General features: G+C 39.5%; 1 protein-coding gene across 2 annotated transcripts in view; it reads right to left on the bottom strand.

The window, feature by feature from the left end:
- kcnd1 (potassium voltage-gated channel, Shal-related subfamily, member 1) overlaps positions 1-20,023 on the bottom strand; it is a 77,845-nt gene continuing 57,822 nt past the window's right edge. Inside the window, exons 2-7 of one of the 2 annotated variants that reach the window (XM_039010204.1) lie at positions 10,975-11,137; positions 10,610-10,693; positions 7,415-7,417; positions 2,176-2,271; positions 1,717-1,964; positions 1-1,143 (exon numbers count right to left, since the gene is read on the bottom strand). In XM_039010204.1, coding sequence (XP_038866132.1) covers positions 942-1,143; positions 1,717-1,964; positions 2,176-2,271; positions 7,415-7,417; positions 10,610-10,693; positions 10,975-11,137 — 796 coding nt within the window. In that variant the 3' untranslated portion in view covers positions 1-941. The remainder of the gene's footprint in view (positions 1,144-1,716; positions 1,965-2,175; positions 2,272-7,414; positions 7,418-10,609; positions 10,694-10,974; positions 11,138-20,023) is intronic. The other variant, XM_039010203.1, reaches the window with a different exon arrangement.

The raw sequence follows: 20,023 nt of genomic DNA, 5'->3' as shown, positions 1-20,023 counted from the left end.
CCTGAATGTTTTTTATTTAATTCATTTTTTACCTAATATACACTTCTGGTGCAGACATTATTACGTTACAATGTTGTCAGGAAAAATAAATCAAACAAACTGTTCTGAGAGAAAGAATAAGATAACATGCAAAAAAAACAGATGAGCTAGTCATAGCTGACACCACTAATATCAGTAGCTTCTCTTCTCCACCGTCTACTGAACAGGAACATGCACTGCTGTATTAAGCTAGTCAGTACACTGACATTTTTTGGTAAAGTTTGAAGATGCATGTGATTTAGAGACGTATGATACAAAATGTTACATGTAGTACCATCTAACGATCACTCCTTTATTTTCAAATTAATTTGTGTAAAGATATCTATTGCAGAATACAGTATTCATATTTCCATCTGTAAAGATGTATTTAAATATCAATATAATTGTGCAATTATTCATAATCTTTATAATCTCTCCCTGCAATTTCTTTACACACATTATGTATATTAGTTTTTCCTGCTTGTTCTAACGTTGCATATCTTGAAAAAGTTAAAGGCTTTCGATGCCACGGTGGGTATATTATTGTTGAAAAGCAGTCTTACTAACCACACCATCCATCTGTGTCCCTTCTGAGTCCAAGAGGCATTGTCATCTGTTCCTGGTCAGCTCAGATTGTGTCTGTGGTACTGCTTCAAACGCCCCCCCCCCACCCGTATCTCCCTGGGCCAAAAGGTCAACCTCACAGTAACTGTTCCAGCACATCAAATGGATAGTTACAATTAATTTACTTTATTTTTCTCACGCTGCCCCTACCTTGACTATTCAGTAGACATTACGTTGGTATCGGAGTGAAGCATTTGCAAAGAGTGTGGAAGTTAGCATCCTTCTTTCCTATGTTCTTCTCTGACGGACCCCATTCCTCTTGATTTGTGCAATGGGTCAAGCTCCTGTGCTTCAGAGGGTTATAAAGAGGAGATCTTGACAGTTTCCTGGGTGTTGAAGGTACTGGAGCGAGAGTTGCGTAGGATGCCAGGGATGGCGGGTGAGTTAGGTAGGCTCTCATCAGGACTGTTGGCTGGGGGAGTGGGGATACTGATGATGGCTGCTGTGTAGTCAGTACAGTTCAGCTTCAGGTCTTCAGTTCTGGCGTTTAGACTGGAGCGACTACACACACACACACACACAAATAAAGTTAGACAATGCACGTATCTGTCACTATTACCCCAAAATAGTCAAATGTGTTTATGTTGAGAGGACTTATGTGTCATCATTGTAAGTAGATCAGTGTATTCTAGACAAGTAGTTTGTTCTTCCACCGTCTGTATAGTGATACATCCATCATAGCAACTACGTATAAAAATGCAAGCGCTCAATAAAACAAACAAACTCACCATTATCAACTGTTTCCCTTAAAAATAAACGATGTCACGCTACAGTGACAAATTAAATACATTTTCCCATTGTTTTCGGCTACATTTCTCATTAAACCCATGGAGGTTGTTTTGACAAACATCAACAGCATCAAAATAGTTAGAGCCAGCAGAGTTTGAACAACTTAGAAACTATTCAAACTTAGCTTGTAATTCAGGATCAGCAGAATGTTTTTTTTAATTAATAGGCCAGAGCTAAATGTAGTAAAACATCAACAGCCTCTACAGGTGATTGAGTGGTGAGGCAAAGATAGAAAGGGAGGAGTGGGCTCCTTGGATCAGGTGGATAGTATGTGCTGTACAGTACCTCTGTGGGTACTGAGTACCAACAGGTGTCTTGGTGACGTGCAGCGTGTCCAGCTCCTGCACACTTCCTCGGCTGACAGAGACAGTGGAGTTGGCAAGGCGGATGGCCCTCCTCTTGGCCCGCCGGGAGCAGCAGGTGGTGGTGGACCCCTGCTGGCTGGACAAGGAAGTGCTGCGGCTGGTGCGGAAGCCCATTGAGTCCATCATACACACCTCGCTGTAGGTGATTTCATCGGTGAACTCGTGATTCTGTCGACACATAAAAGAAAGACGTCTATCCTGGCCTCTGAACGGCCATCTTTAAACTAGCTGCAGGTGGCTGTATACTATATGATAACTTCTCATAACTGCTGAAAGTGTGAAACAGCGTGAAACACTGCCGAGTATATATACAGTACATCAAAGTGAGCAATAAGCATATCAGACAAAATGATCCATGAGATAAAAAAGCAGCACTCACAGTGGTTTTCTCCAAGCACTGCAATAGATGATGATGTTGATGCTCAAAGGCGGACCTGTTCTTCACACAAAAAGCTGTGCTGTCACCATCACCACCCTGAGGGACACAGCAAGACAGCAACTCACTTAGCCCAACATAGCCACACATGAAGACATTATCCGTGTAACACGATCACATCAATAGTTTAATTAGTAGTTGGCAACGCATTGCTGTGGTAAGCAAACTTCACATTATAAATACAAATGGGAGGAGATTTTGTCCAACAAACATTGTAGAATGAGTTATTATTTAGGCAATAATACAGTATATTGATGAGTAGAGCGTATACTGATGAGTAGACATTATACTGATGAGTATACATTATACTGATGAGTAGACATTACACTGATGAGTAGACAGTATACTGATGAGTAGACATTATACTGATGAGTAGACAGTATACTGATGAGTATACATTATACTGATGAGTAGACATTACACTGATGAGTAGACATTATACTGATGTGATGAGTAGACATTATACTAATGAGTAGACATTATACTGATGAGTAGACAGTATACTGATGAGTAGGCAGTATACTGATGAGTAGACAGTATACTGATGAGTAGACAGTATACTGATGAGTAGACAGTATACTGATGAGTAGGCAGTATAGTGATGAGTAAACATTATACCGATGAGTACATTTAACATTACATTTAAGTCATTTAGCAGACACTCTTATCCAGAGCGACTTACAAATTGGAAAGTTCATACATATTCATCCTGGTCCCCCCGTGGGAATTGAACCCTGGTCCCCCCGTGGGAATTGAACCCACAACCCTGGCGTTGCAAGCGCCATGCTCTACCAAACTGAGCCACACGGGACCACGTGTAGACATTATACTGATGAGTAGGCAGTATACTGATGAGTAGACATTATACTGATGAGTAGACATTATACTGATGAGTAGACAGTATACTGATGAGTAGACAATATACTGATGAGTAGGCAGTATACTGATGAGTAGGCAGTATACTGATGAGTAGACATTATACTGATGAGTAGACATTATACTGATAAGTAGGCAGTATACTGATGAGTAGACATTATACTGATGAGTAGACATTATACTGATAAGTAGGCAGTATACTGATGAGTAGGCAGTATACTGATGAGTAGACATTATACTGATGAGTAGACATTATACTGATGAGTAGACAGTATACTGATGAGTAGACAGTATACTGATGAGTAGGCAGTATACTGATGAGTAGGCAGTATACTGATGAGTAGACAGTATACTGATGAGTAGATAGTATACTGATGAGTAGACATTATACTGATGAGTAGACAGTATACTGATGAGTAGACATTATACTGATGAGTAGGCAGTATACTGATGAGTAGACAGTATACTGATGAGTTGACAATATACTGATGAGTAGGCAGTATACTGATGAGTAGACATTATACTGATGAGTAGACAGTATACTGATGAGTAGACATTATATTGATGAGTAGACATTATACTGATGTGATGAGTAGACATTATACTGATGAGTAGACATTATACTGATGAGTAGACATTATACTGATGAGTAGGCAGTATACTGATGAGTAGACAGTATACTGATGAGTAGACAGTATACTGATGAGTAGACAGTATACTGATGAGTAGGCAGTATACTGATGAGTAGACATTATACTGATGAGTAGACAGTATACTGATGAGTAGGCAGTATACTGATGAGTAAACATTATACTGATGAGTAGACATTATACTGATGAGTAGGCAGTATACTGATGAGTAGACAGTATACTGATGAGTAGGCAGTATACTGATGAGTAGGCAGTATACTGATGAGTAGACATTATACTGATGAGTAGACAGTATACTGATGAGTAGGCAGTATACTGATGAGTAGACATTATACTGATGAGTAGGCAGTATACTGATGAGTAGACATTATACTAATGAGTAGACATTATACTGATGAGTAGGCAGTATACTGATGAGTAGGCATTATACTGATGAGTAGACATTATATTGATGAGTAGGCAGTATACTGATGAGTAGACATTATACTGATGAGTAGGCAGTATACTGATGAGTAGGCAGTATACTGATGAGTAGACATTATACTGATGAGTAGACCGTATACTGATGAGTAGGCAGTATACTGATGAGTAGACATTATACTGATGAGTAGACATTATACTGATGAGTAGACAGTATACTGATGAGTAGGCAGTATACTGATGAGTAGACATTATACTGATGAGTAGACATTATACTGATGAGTAGACAGTATACTGATGAGTAGACATTATACTGATGAGTAGACATTATACTGATGAGTAGGCAGTATACTGATGAGTAGACAGTATACTGATGAGTAGATATTATACTGATGAGTAGACATTATACTGATGAGTAGGCAGTATACTGATGAGTAGACATTATACAGTAAGTCTTCTCCCTCTCTAGTGATGTCAACCCGGACACAAAGAACTGTCTCCTGTATACCCACGACTACGTGGTCTCACACAGTTCCAACTACATCATCAAGTTTGCAGACGACAATATTATGCCTGAGTACCAACAACGACGAGGCGGCCTACAGAGAAGAGGTAGGTACTCTGACGCCGTGGTGCTAGGTAAGCAACCTCTCCCTCAACGTCAGCAAAACAAAAGAGCTGATTGTGGACTTCAGGAGGAACCAGGCTGGGCACGCCCCCATCCTCATCAACGGAGCCGCCGTGGAGACGGTCAAAAACGTAAAGTCCCACATCTTCAAGGAGCTGAAATGGTCAAACAACACGGACACCGTAGTGAAGAAGGCACGACAGCAACTCTTCAACCTCAAGAGGCTGAAGAAATTCGGCCTGTCCCTGAGAGCCCTCACAGTGTTCTACAGGATCATCATCGAGAGCATTCTGTCAGGCTGCATCACAGCCTGGTACAGCAACTCCACCACCGCTGACCACAAGGTACTACAGAGGGTTGTACGCTCAGCCGAACGCACCACTGGCTGCACACTGCTTGTCCTCCAGGACAACTACAACACCAGGTGTCACAGGAAGGCAAAGAAGATCATCAGGGAACCCAGCCTGACCTCCCCACTTTCATGGCCTGTTCTCCCCCCAAACATACATTTATCCACTGGCCCCTGCACACCCTCACCCCCCAATTAACATTTTCTTGTTAGTCACTTGTCACAATCTTTGTTTATACACTTTGCCAATTTTAACTGCAGCAACTGTATATACTTTAACTAATTGTAAATATACAGTATATATATGCAGACAAGACAAGGTGCTGTCTTGTGATCTTTCTATATTCTATTATTATTACTAGTATTATTACTATTATTAGTTCTATCATCAGTACTATTACTACTAGTAGTATTACCATCAATAGTATTGCTTTTATTATTATTATTACTGGTATTACTAGTAGCATTACTAGCATTATTACCAGTGTCATTACTATTATCAGTACCACTATTATTACTATTATTACTAGTAGTATTACCATTACTATTATTACTAGTAGTATTACTGGTACGCTTACTAGTAGTATTACCAGTGTCACTACTATTATTAGCGCTAGTATTAGTATGCTCGCTATTATTACTAGTATTGTCACAATAGTAAATATTGCTATTACTAGTAGTATCATTGCTACTAGTATTACTAGTATAATTACCAGTATTATTATTGTTACTATTATTACTGGTATAATTACCAGTGTTATTACTATTATCGGTACTATTATTGTTACTATTACTACTTATATTATTACTAGTGGTATTACTATTACTGTTATTTACTAGTATCACTACTATTACTAGTACTATTATTATTACTATTACCACTATTACTGGTGCTATTACTGGTATCATTACTATTATTATTATGACTACTACTAGTATTATTACTAGTATTGTTACTGGTATTATTACTGGTATTATTAGTGCCATTAGTATTACTATTGCTATTATTACTATTATTAGTACTGCTATTATTACTATTATTAGTGCTATTATTATTACTATTGCCGTTATTACTTGATTTATCAATAGTATTATTACTACTATTATCACTAGTGTTATTACTAGTATTAGTACTATTATTGGTGCTGTTATTAGTACTATTACCAGTACTAGTATTGCTACCGGTATTATTACTATTGTTAGTACGATTATTAGTGCTATTGTTATTACTTTTACCATTATTACTAGTATTATTACTAGTAATATTACTATTATTAGTACTGTTAGTATAACTATTATTAGTGCTATTAGTATTATTGCTGTTGTCATTATTACCGGTATCATTACTAGTATTATTACTTGTATGATTACCAGTATTATTAATAGCACCAGTTATTACTTTTACCACTATTACTAGTATTATTACTAGTATTATTACCAGTATTGCTACCATTATTACTAGTATTATTACTGATATTATTACTATTATTGGTGCTATTATTACTTGTATTATTACTATTATCAGTGCTATTATTGTTACTATTACTATTATTACTAATATTACTACTATTATTAGTACTATTATTGCTGTTATTATTACTAATATTATTACTATTATTACTACCAGCATTGGTACTATTATTATTACTTTTACTGTTATTACTTGTGCTATTACTAGTATTATTACTGGTATTATTACTGGTGGTATTACTATTATTATTACTGTTACTCGTGTTACTTGTATTATTACCGGCATCATTACTAGTAGTATTACTTGTACTATTGCTATTACTACTGCTATTATTACTTGTTGTATTTTTTCTTATTATTACTTGTATTGTTACTTGTATTATTACTAGCGTTATGACTATTATTATTGCCTATTAGTACTATTATTATTGCTATTATTAGTACTGGTATTTGTAGTATTACTATTAGTACTTGTGTTATTACTAGCATTATTACTATTATTACTATTATTACTGGTATTATTACTATTGTTTCACTCACTTATCTTTGACCTCCATTGATGGAGATTGGAGCGTAAGAATTTCATTGTACACCTCAATTACTGTACATCTGTGACTAATAAACTCTGATTTGATTTGAACACAGAACCCCAGAGGATCAGTGCCACCTCAGATGCTTCCTAAAAAGCTGTTTCTTTATGGTTCGTTCAGAGATAAACAACTGGCTGTGGAGCTGAGATTTCCAGGTCAAGGTGGTTGATCACCATCATAACTGTTATAGACGGTCAACATCCTGTCAAAATCCTTACCGTACAGATGATCTACTCTGTTAGACTGACAGACATGAGTGTGCCAGGCTGGGAGGGAGGGAGCAGGGAAACAGCTCTGTTAGTCACAAAGCCAGTCTGGAGACCTGCTGGATTCACTACAGACATGTCCGATAACATCGTCCCACGAACTGATATACAGACTATACTGCAGCCAAAACCAAGAAAAGACCTGGGAGAGAGAACAACCCCTCTAGGTTTATAAATAGCTCTGCAGTCCTGTTAGTAATGGGTTTATAGATCCCTGATCTCACTCTGGGATTGTAAATATTGGATTATAGTGACTTCAACTGCTGAGAAGAAACAGAATAAAGACTACTCAGGACTCAACCTGGTACATTAGTAAAGATGGGAATTCAATCTCTTTCAATCTCTGCCTCCTCCTCCTCTATCACCTCTAGTCCTTAAATCAGCAGAATGTCTTCTCATATTCTTCTGTCCTCCACTGGTGTGAAGAGAGACTGGGATACTGAAATGTGTCTGCAAGGAAGATGGAACACTTCTTCACCTCCTTCCCCTGGCTACGGCTATTAAGGAAAGTTACAGGAGATATTTACAATTAAATTGTTTTCAATCATATTTGGCATCATAGAGTGTATGCTCTTAGGGGAAAAAATGGTTCTTTGTTTGTCCCCATAGGCGAACCCTTTTTGGTTTCAGGTAGTCAAACCCTTTGGTGGTGAAGCAGGTAATACTTTTTAGTGATGAACATTTTAGTGGTGAAAGGGTTCCATGTATATGGATATGGCTCCCGAGTGGCGCAGCGGTCTAAGGCACTGCATCTCAGTGCTAGAGTTGTCACTACAGACACCCTGGTTTGAATCCAGGCTGTATCACAACCGGCTGTGATTGGGAGTCCCATAGGGCGGTGCACAATTGGCCCAGTGTCGTCCGGGTTTGGCCGGTGTAGGCCGTCATTGTAAATAAGAATTTGTTCTTAACTGACTTGCGTAGTTAAATAAAGGTAAATATATCACTTAGAACCTCGTATTTGTGAAAGGGTTCCACTTGGAACCAAAACAATAGTAATTTCAGAGGTTTCTCCTATAAGGACAATTGAAGAATACTTTATGGATCTAGGTAGCACCTTCTGTTCTAAGAATGCATTCAACACACAGTTACTAAATACACTAGTCTGCCATGCACACAGGACTGTATGTCGGTAGGTACAGCTGCAGTCTGACAGTAAACCTTCAGCCTTTTCTTTTTTTCCAAAGCTTTACCCACAGGCTATTCTCTCCTCTTACGGTAGAATGCAGAATTTGTTTAAAATCAAACAAACACACATAATACAACTAAGGATTACCAACCACCGTCGGCATAGCAACCCCATGAACTGCAATGGGGTAAAATATCTGTGAGGAGGGGTCATCCTGGAGTGTTATATGTGTTATGTACAATGATGATAACATTAGAATAGTTACCCAATGCCTATATTCCATATAGGGCAGGGCATTTCAAAACAGGATATGGCCAATATACTATATGACATGATTTTATACTATATGACATGATTTTATACTATATGACATGATTTTATACTATATGACATGATTGTATACTATATGACATGATTTTACACTATATGACATGATTTTACACTATATGACATGATTTTACACTATATGACATGATTTTATACTATATGACAGGATTTTACACTATATGACGTGATTTTATACTATATGACAGGATTTTACACTATATGACATGATTTTACACTATATGACATGATTTTACACTATATGACGTGATTTTACACTATATGACGTGATTTTACACTATATGACATGATTTTACACTATATGACATGATTTTACACTATATGACCTGATTTTTCCTCAGGAGGGCAATAACTAGGGAAATCCAAGTGATAACAAGCTAGATACTGTATGTTAGAATGTTTCATTTAGGTGAGGTTCTGGGTATTGGTAATACAACTGAGGTGAAAACAGCTAGGAGTGGAGGGTGACTCCTGAGAGCAGTGAATTGCAACTCATCCTCTAGTAACTCTCTTTATCTGTTCTGGTCCCCGTTGCTAACATCATTGTCTCTGTGTGTCCATAACCCACCTGTCCACAACATCTGCTTTCTGTCCTCTGACTCGATGACCTCACAATATGATTCCACATCACACACACACCTCTCAAGAATGCCACATATAGCCAGGGACCTTATGTCATTGGTTAACACAGTGTCAATGAGACTTTGTGTAGCAAGTGACCCTTCATAATTGCAGGACTGACTCCGGTGGATAGATTTAATCAAGGGGAAGTTAGGGATGAAATATTAATGACTGTCAATGTGACATTTGGTTATTTTAAATGCCTTTGAAACTGAAGATGACTGATCCCCACAATGTGCTTTATTCATCCGTTTTGTGTTGTTGGCAATCACAGTGACATGCCATTCTTATGCAGATTTAGTGGAACTGCAGCAGAACGTGCTGGTGAAAGGAAGGTGTTCCAGAATGGAGAGAGAGCATGAGAGATAGAAATAGAGAGAGAGAAAGCAAGACAGAGGGAACAGTAATCTGTCTAATTCTGAAGTAAATACAGTCATTACTGGCCAAGAACAAGCTCCAGTTAGTTACAAGCTCCAGTTAGTTACAAGCTCCAGTTAGTTACAAGCTCCAGTTATTTACAAGCTCCAGTTAGTTACAAGCTCCAGTTAGTTACAAGCTCCAGTTAGTTACAAGCTCCAGTTAGTTACAAGCTCCAGTTAGTTACAAGCTCCAGTTAGTTACAAGCTACAGTTAGTTACAAGCTCCAGTTAGTTACAAGTTACAGTTAGTTACAAGCTCCAGTTAGATACAAGCTACAGTTAATTACAAGTTACAATAAATGATACCATGGCAACAAAACTGTCTCCTGAACAGAAAAAGCTTCAGAGCAAAAGCATTAGTGTTATTTTGTTTCATCACAAGGCTGAACAAGTGCTTGATCTTATCAGTCCATCCCAGCACTTTGGAGCCTCTGCTAAAAGCATTAATGTAGGTATATTTAACCTTTTACTATTCACTCTTCCCTATTGTGTTGAACATACTTTAGATTAAATACTGTATTCTGTACATTTGAAATCCAAACGTGAACACGTGAAATAACCTGGATTGTCTGTATATGACCATAAGGTAACATTTGTTCATGTGAATTCCTCACCTGCAATCCCCCATCCTCTTTGTGCTGCAGGAATGCATTGGTGGCCCCTTTTTTAGCCATTCGAATCCTTGCCTGACGCACTTTCTGGAGAATGGAAAAGAATTGGACAGAAATGCCTGTGTCAGCACTTGTTCCACATACAACCCAGTGAGCAATATCTGGGGAATAGAAACCAAACTCCCATTTCACAAGACAGTGTGTTTCCTCGTAGCTTTACAATAGGCTTTTTTGCCTGACAAGCGCACCTTGTTATGTGAAGGCAGATTGCTCCTACTTATTTATCACTCATATCACACGATACAGCAGAAGAACAACAATGTGACACACACATGATAAGAATGACATCACGCCTCTCTCTCGTTTACCTGCTGTGCCCTCATCTTATCTGCCCTTTGGTTCTGGTGGTAGATCCTTGCGAAGTTGGAGACTATGACAGGCACAGGTAGAGCAATCACCAGCACGCCACTGAGGGAGCAGATGGAGCCAAATATCTTGCCCGCTATGGAGTCTGGAACCATGTCTCCATATCTGAAAACAGCGACAACAAGCCAGCGGGGGGTTAATGTGAGCAACGCTTCTCTCGGGTCATTACGGGGACTAGTGCGACGGAACAGTTGTATCTCAACATCACAGTATAGACAGACAGAAAGAGGTACAAACCAACGGCTGTGAGTGTAAACGTGTCAATCATCCTGCCTTGAATTTCAAACAGTTAAATAAAAAAGAAATGTGGCAGAAATAGATGGCAATTACAGCACTCTACCACCAGTGAGAAAACATATTCAAATTGGAAACTCATAGGGTGAGAAGAGAATGAAATCAACTGAAGCATTCTCTTACTACTGACTCACTGTGTAGTGAGACTTCAATACTGTATATGTGTAGTGAGACTTCAATACGGTATATGTGTAGTGAGACTTCAATACTGTATGTCCATTGTGACAAGTCTTCACTGTGCATGTATGAACATTTTATTTATAATACATTACTTGTCAAAATTCAGAAACTTATCTTTGTAATTGAACACCTCAGTAAAGAAAGGCTGATTAGGGAGTGTACGTTGTTTATAATAAGGGTTACCTGTACAAAATCAGACCTCTCTGAAATGAGAATGGACGGCCCTCCCTTTAGCAAAATATATTCTAACTAAACCTTCCCTGAACGCTTAAAAAAAAAAGTGAACATCACCTATACCCAAAATAATAATTTAAACATAAAGTGGATAGCAGAGAACATAACTACCACTTACCCTCACTTCTTGGACAGACCAGAAACTTCGTCCTGTAAGCATTACAACGCATTCATTTTGCACAGGGCTGCGGACCAGAAGGTTGTGGGCTATCAGACCACAGTACACAAAAGTAGGGATGGAAATATATTTTTTATAATAAAAAGAATTGCATGAATCTATCATCGTATTTGCAGGTCTGAGATTTATTTTTTGTGCCTTTTATAAAAATTTCATGCAATTCTATGTCATTTCACATGACTAGACACATTAGCAGAATACCACACAAATGACCAAAACTTCAAGCTAAGAATGGACAGAGAGAGAGGCCGATGAGTTCATCTTATCATATTTCTCCAATGCCAAGTAAGCGTGTCTTGTTTGCAATGAAACGGTCCCTGTTTGCAAATAATTAAATCTGAGACGTCATTATGCATGGTATTTTAAAAAGTTTGTTTTCTTATTTAACCAGGCAAGTTGATTAAGAACAAATTCTTATTTACAATGACGGCCTACCGGGGAACAGTGGGTTAACTGCCTTGTTCGGGGGCAGAACGACAGATTTTTACCTTTTCAGCTCGGGGATTCAATCCAGCAACCTTTCGGTTACAGGCCCAACAGTCTACCCACTAGGCTACCTGCTCTGTCTGTGGTGGAAAGGTGTAGGCCTACCGACGCAGAAAAATGAAGCTTTGACTGCTGGCTACTCTTCTTCTGTGGTTTAACCCAACGAGAGAAGGTCACAAGTGTTTCCCTAAAAGTTGTATTGGTTTAAACATCTATTTTTACATAAAGTTAATAGCTCAATCAATTGATAGCGACAGAATTAGATTACTTTCCAAGCAAAGTACATTTTTGTCTCCTCGGCTATAAAAGATTGTAGCTCAGCCAATGAACGTCATAGAAACGTAACAAAGGTTGTAGCTCAGCCAATGAACATCATAGAAACGTAACACAGGTTGTAGCTCAGCCAATGAACGTCATAGAAACGTAACACAGGTTGTAGCTCAGCCAATGAACGTCATAGAAACATAACACAGGTTGTAGCTCAGCCAATGAACGTCATAGAAACGTAACACAGGTTGTAGCTCAGCCAATGAACGTCATAGAAACGTAACACAGGTTGTAGCTCAGCCAATGAACGTCATAGAAACATAACACAGGTTGTAGCTCAGCCAATGAACGTCATAGAAACATAACACAGGTTGTAGCTCAGCCAATGAACATCATAGAAACGTAACACAGGTTGTAGCTCAGCCAATGAACGTCATAGAAACGTAACACAGGTTGTAGCTCAGCCAATGAACGTCATAGAAACGTAACACAGGTTGTAGCTCAGCCAATGAACGTCATAGAAACGTAACACAGGTTGTAGCCCATGCCAATGAACGTCATAGAAACATAACACAGGTTGTAGCTCAGCCAATGAACGTCATAGAAACATAACACAGGTTGTAGCTCAGCCAATGAACATCATAGAAACCTAACAAAGGTATCCCCATATGAATTCAGTCACCTCTTTCCTGGGTATTTTACAGCTTGTTTCTAGCATAAAGCGTCACGGACCAAATCGCTGTTATCGATCACGTTATATAATTGGATCTGTTTAATTTCAGCACCACAGTGTAAGTTACTAGAATCAGGCTTACTGTGAGGTCAATAACTCCGATAAATACATCATGGGAAAGAAACATATTGTTTTTATAAAAATATATATTATAGTATTAGCAAGCTATCAAAGTTGACCTCCGGTCCTCCTTCTGATCTTTACACGCTCTCTCTCAAACTGAACAGAACATAGGCTAGTCTTCGCACACGATATAGAACTTTTTGGACTAATATATATTTTTTTAGGAAGAAGCCTTTGACTGTCCTCCTGAACTGCCACTATAGGCCTACATAGCACAGCCATTGGTTAGGTAGCACAAAATAAAGTTTTGATCAGGAAGAGCAGAGCGTGGCACAGGGTTAGAATTAGGGGTTCAACAAGGGTTCTTCTAAGATCCTCAAAGTTATTTGAAGAACCTTGGGGTTCTTGACGATGAAAATTGCCCCCAAAAGGTTCTTCCATGAACCCCATAGGAGGTGGGGTTCATCGAGGAACCTCCTTAGTTGGGGGGGTTCTTGCAGGAACCTAACTGCCCAACTGAAACATTTGGATTTGAAAGAACAGCAGGTGCAGGAACTTAACTGAAAAATGTAAGGATCTCAATTTAAGGTTTGTCCCTTGTACGATCTAAATTGATATTGTTTTCTAATGACACCATCAATCTTTACATATTTGCTCAAATCTTTCTAAAACAGAAAATGGACACAATTCAATGGATATCAATCAACAAAGAGGTAAGAATATGTATGCTATAAGAATATGTTGAAGGCTAGCTGTATTGGGTGCAGATGACTGAACTGCTCACTTTTGTGTCTGTAGCTATACGAGGAGGCATAAAAAGGTATGTCAGTTGGCAATGTTACGCAGATCACATGAACCATCTTCTTCCCTTACCTCTTCAATGAAAATCCCACAGGCCTCTACGTTATGGACAAGGTATGTCCACAAGGTATGTCCATAATACCGTTTTTTTCATTCTTATTTACCACAAAAACCAAGGTATGAATATTGTTGAGTGCATGTTTTGTTGATCATCTGTATAATTCAACATTTTTGGATTCACAGACATCACCCTCCCTACACCTCTGAATATAACAGGAAACCTGTTCGATCACCATGCACTGTAAAATCATTCTGGCTGTGGATACGGAGAACATCAACACATTAACATCAACACACCAGAGGATATGTCCATTGGACTTGGGGCTCTGCTGGGAGTTTACCTCATATTGGGATTTTTTTATTCTGCTTTGCCTAAAATTGCCTAAAATCATAATAAACACCGACAACTAAAATGTTGTGTTATTGTTGTTATTGTTATGCATATTATTATTAATAATAATAGGGGAGGGGGATAGTTAAAACATTTACCCCAAAAGGTTCTTCAAAAGGTTATTCCAGGATAAATCAAAAGGGGTTCTTTGAAGAACTTATAGGGGTTCCCTAACAGGTTTAATGTGAAGAACCCCTAAAGGATACTCCAGGAGTCTTTTCTTTTTGGAGCACATTGCAGTGTGTAATGCAGCTTAGTTTTATTTACACCATCCCAGCAGCTTCTCCGAGCATGCGCTTTGTATAGCCTAGCCTACAGCCTATAGGCTATGGATCATTTGATTGAGACCACACTAAATAGCCTATAGGCTATGGATCATTTGATTGAGACCACACTAAATCGCCTATAGGCGCACTTGATATTGTGTGCTCAGCGGAGAATCAGAGACGAGGGGCAGCATCGGGCACACATCGATATATAGCCTAACAAGCAACTCAATCTAAAACACAGAGAAATATTGACATTTCATCAATTACAAATGACATGACCCTCCCCAGGACTAGATCTTAACAATACTAAACCCTCCCCTTGACTGAAATGGAAAAAGCATGACCCTCCCCCATGTTCCTCCATGTAACCATGCTGTACATTTCCATCCATCCCTTATCATGACTGAGAATGATCACGCCAGAGCAGTTAAGAAAAATATTTCTGTCTCTCTCCTTCACTCTCACTGAACACACACGCGCGCACACACTTTTTTCCACTTTCTCTTAGCACATGCTATCAGGCACACAAGTTGCTGGTGGTTGCCTGATAAAGTACACCATCTGGCCTCTGATTGGCATAGTTCGTTCCATTGATCACTGGTGCTGAGTTGAGCGACTGTTGAAAATAAATAAAAGTGGAGGGGTGTCAGAAGCCAGTCAGGTGTGGTGGAGACAACATTTCCCACATTCATCATAGCCATTGCAGTGCATTGGAGGAATATGCCACCTGATTTCTGATCAGCAAGCTGTCCCATTAAAGTAAGGCCTACCACACAAAGAGAAGCTGTCCCATTACAGTAAGGCCTACCCCACAAAGAGAAGCTGTCCCATTACAGTAAGGCCTGCCCTACATAGAGAAGCTGTCGCATTACGGTAAGGACTATCCCACAAAGAGAAGCTGTCCCATTACAGTAAGGCCTGCCCTACATAAAGAAGCTGTCGCATTACGGTAAGGCCTGCCCTACATAGAGAAGCTGTCGCATTACGGTAAGGCCTGCCCTACATAGAGAAGCTGTCGCATTATGGTAAGGCCTGCCCTACATAGATAAGCTGTCCCATTACAGTAAGGCCTGCCCTACATAGAGAAGCTGTCCCATTACAGTAAGGACTACCCTACATAGAGAAGCTGTCCCATTACAGTAAGGCCTACCCTACATAAAGAAGCTGTCCCATTACAGTAAGTCCTACCCTACATAGAGAAGCTGTCCCATTACAGTAAGGCCTACCCTACTGTACATAGAGAAGCTGTGCTCCAACAGGGAAGGGGGCTGCTGTCAGAGACAAACACTACAAACCCCGGTAACCCCTTATTTGGATAGATGGTTTGTAGATGGTTTGTAGATGGTCCATAACTGTCAACCACATTTCAACTTACTGTCCACTAACCCTAACCTTAACCCATACCCTAACCCTTATTATTAACCTAACCCTAGCAAGCAGTCGCTTATCAACATACAGTCTCTTGGGCCTCCCGAGAGGCGCCTCAGTCTAAGGCACTGCTTCGCATTGCTAGCTGCGTCACTACAGATCCTGGTTCGATCCCAGGCTTTGTCGCTGCTGGCCGCGACCGGGAGACCCATGAGGCGGCGCACAATTGGCCCAGCGTCGTCCAGGTTAGGGGAGGGTTTGGCCAGACGGTTTGTCCTTGTCCCATCACGCTCTAGCGACTCCTGCGGCGGGCCAGGCTCGGTGCACGCTGACACGGTCACCAGGTGTACGGTGTTTCCTACGACACATTGGTGCGGCTGGCTTCTGGGTTAAGCGAGTATTGTGTCGTGTTTCGGAGGATACACGGCTCTCGACCTTCAACTCTCCCAAGTCCGTACAGGAGTTGCAGCGATGGAACAAAAATGTAACTACCAATTGGATATCACGAAATTGAGGAGAAAAAGGGGTAAAAAAAATAAAATAAACATTTATAATAAATGCACAAAGAAGTCCATACAGTAAGACACATATGGCAGCTGTGGCACTGTCAGCACCTTGGAGCAGCAACAATCAGACCACATAGTGGTACTACAGTATGTAACAACAATCAGACCACATAGTGGTACTACAGTATGTAACAACAATCAGACCACATAGTGGTACTACAGTATGTAACAACAATCAGACCACATAGTGGTACTACAGTATGTAACAACAATCAGACCACACAGTGGTACTACAGTATGTAACAACAATCAGACCACACAGTGGTACTACAGTATGTAACAACAATCAGACCACACAGTGGTACTACAGTATGTAACAACAATCAGACCACATAGTGGTACTACAGTATCTAACAACAATCAGACCACACAGTGGTACTACAGTATGTAACAACAATCAGACCACATAGTGGTACTACAGTATCTAACAACAATCAGACCACATAGTGGTACTACAGTATGTAACAACAATCAGACCACACAGTGGTACTACAGTATGTAACAACAATCAGACCACACAGTGGTACTACAGTATGTAACAACAATCAGACCACACAGTGGTACTACAGTATGTAACAACAATCAGACCACACAGTGGTACTACGGTATGTAACAACAATCAGACCACACAGTGGTACTACAGTATGTAACAACAATCAGACCACATAGTGGTACTACAGTATGTAACAACAATCAGACCACATAGTGGTACTACAGTATGTAACAACAATCAGACCACATAGTGGTACTACAGTATGTAACAACAATCAGACCACATAGTGGTACTACAGTATCTAACAACAATCAGACCACATAGTGGTACTACAGTATCTAACAACAATCAGACCACATAGTGGTACTACAGTATCTAACAACAATCAGACCACATAGTGGTACTACGGTATGTAACAACAATCAGACCACACAGTGGTACTACAGTATGTAACAACAATCAGACCACATAGTGGTACTACAGTATCTAACAACAATCAGACCACATAGTGGTACTACGGTATGTAACAACAATCAGACCACATAGTGGTACTACAGTATGTAACAACAATCAGACCACATAGTGGTACTACGGTATGTAACAACAATCAGACCACATAGTGGTACTACAGTATGTAACAACAATCAGACCACATAGTGGTACTACAGTATGTAACAACAATCAGACCACATAGTGGTACTACAGTATGTAACAACAATCAGACCACATAGTGGTACTACAGTATGTAACAACAATCAGACCACATAGTGGTACTACAGTATGTAACAACAATCAGACCACACAGTGGTACTACAGTATGTAACAACAATCAGACCACATAGTGGTACTACAGTATGTAACAACAATCAGACCACATAGTGGTACTACAGTATGTAACAACAATCAGACCACATAGTGGTACTACAGTATGTAACAACAATCAGACCACACAGTGGTACTACAGTATGTAACAACAATCAGACCACATAGTGGTACTACAGTATGTAACAACAATCAGACCACATAGTGGTACTACAGTATGTAACAACAATCAGACCACATAGTGGTACTACAGTATCTAACAACAATCAGACCACATAGTGGTACTACAGTATCTAACAACAATCAGACCACATAGTGGTACTACGGTATGTAACAACAATCAGACCACATAGTGGTACTACAGTATGTAACAACAATCAGACCACACAGTGGTACTACAGTATGTAACAACAATCAGACCACATAGTGGTACTACAGTATCTAACAACAATCAGACCACATAGTGGTACTACGGTATGTAACAACAATCAGACCACATAGTGGTACTACAGTATGTAACAACAATCAGACCACACAGTGGTACTACGGTATGTAACAACAATCAGACCACATAGTGGTACTACAGTATGTAACAACAATCAGACCACACAGTGGTACTACGGTATGTAACAACAATCAGACCACATAGTGGTACTACAGTATGTAACAACAATCAGACCACACAGTGGTACTACGGTATGTAACAACAATCAGACCACATAGTGGTACTACAGTATGTAACAACAATCAGACCACATAGTGGTACTACAGTATGTAACAACAATCAGACCACATAGTGGTACTACAGTATGTAACAACAATCAGACCACATAGTGGTACTACAGTATGTAACAACAATCAGACCACATAGTGGTACTACAGTATGTAACAACAATCAGACCACATAGTGGTACTACAGTATGTAACAACAATCAGACCACACAGTGGTACTACAGTATGTAACAACAATCAGACCACATAGTGGTACTACAGTATGTAACAACAATCAGACCACACAGTGGTACTACAGTATGTAACAACAATCAGACCACATAGTGGTACTACAGTATGTAACAACAATCAGACCACATAGTGGTACTACAGTATGTAACAACAATCAGACCACATAGTGGTACTACAGTATGTAACAACAATCAGACCACACAGTGGTACTACAGTATGTAACAACAATCAGACCACACAGTGGTACTACGGTATGTAACAACAATCAGACCACATAGTGGTACTACAGTATGTAACAACAATCAGACCACATAGTGGTACTACAGTATGTAACAACAATCAGACCACATAGTGGTACTACAGTATGTAACAACAATCAGACCACATAGTGGTACTACAGTATGTAACAACAATCAGACCACATAGTGGTACTACAGTATGTAACAACAATCAGACCACACAGTGGTACTACAGTATGTAACAACAATCAGACCACACAGTGGTACTACGGTATGTAACAACAATCAGACCACATAGTGGTACTACAGTATGTAACAACAATCAGACCACATAGTGGTACTACAGTATGTAACAACAATCAGACCACATAGTGGTACTACAGTATGTAACAACAATCAGACCACATAGTGGTACTACAGTATGTAACAACAATCAGACCACATAGTGGTACTACAGTATGTAACAACAATCAGACCACACAGTGGTACTACAGTATGTAACAACAATCAGACCACATAGTGGTACTACAGTATGTAACAACAATCAGACCACACAGTGGTACTACAGTATGTAACAACAATCA

Source organism: Salvelinus namaycush, chromosome 16 (assembly GCF_016432855.1).
Source record: "Salvelinus namaycush isolate Seneca chromosome 16, SaNama_1.0, whole genome shotgun sequence".
NCBI lineage: Eukaryota > Metazoa > Chordata > Actinopteri > Salmoniformes > Salmonidae > Salvelinus > Salvelinus namaycush.
Note: the sequence above shows the minus strand (reverse complement) of the source record. Positions and strands in the feature narration are given on the sequence as shown.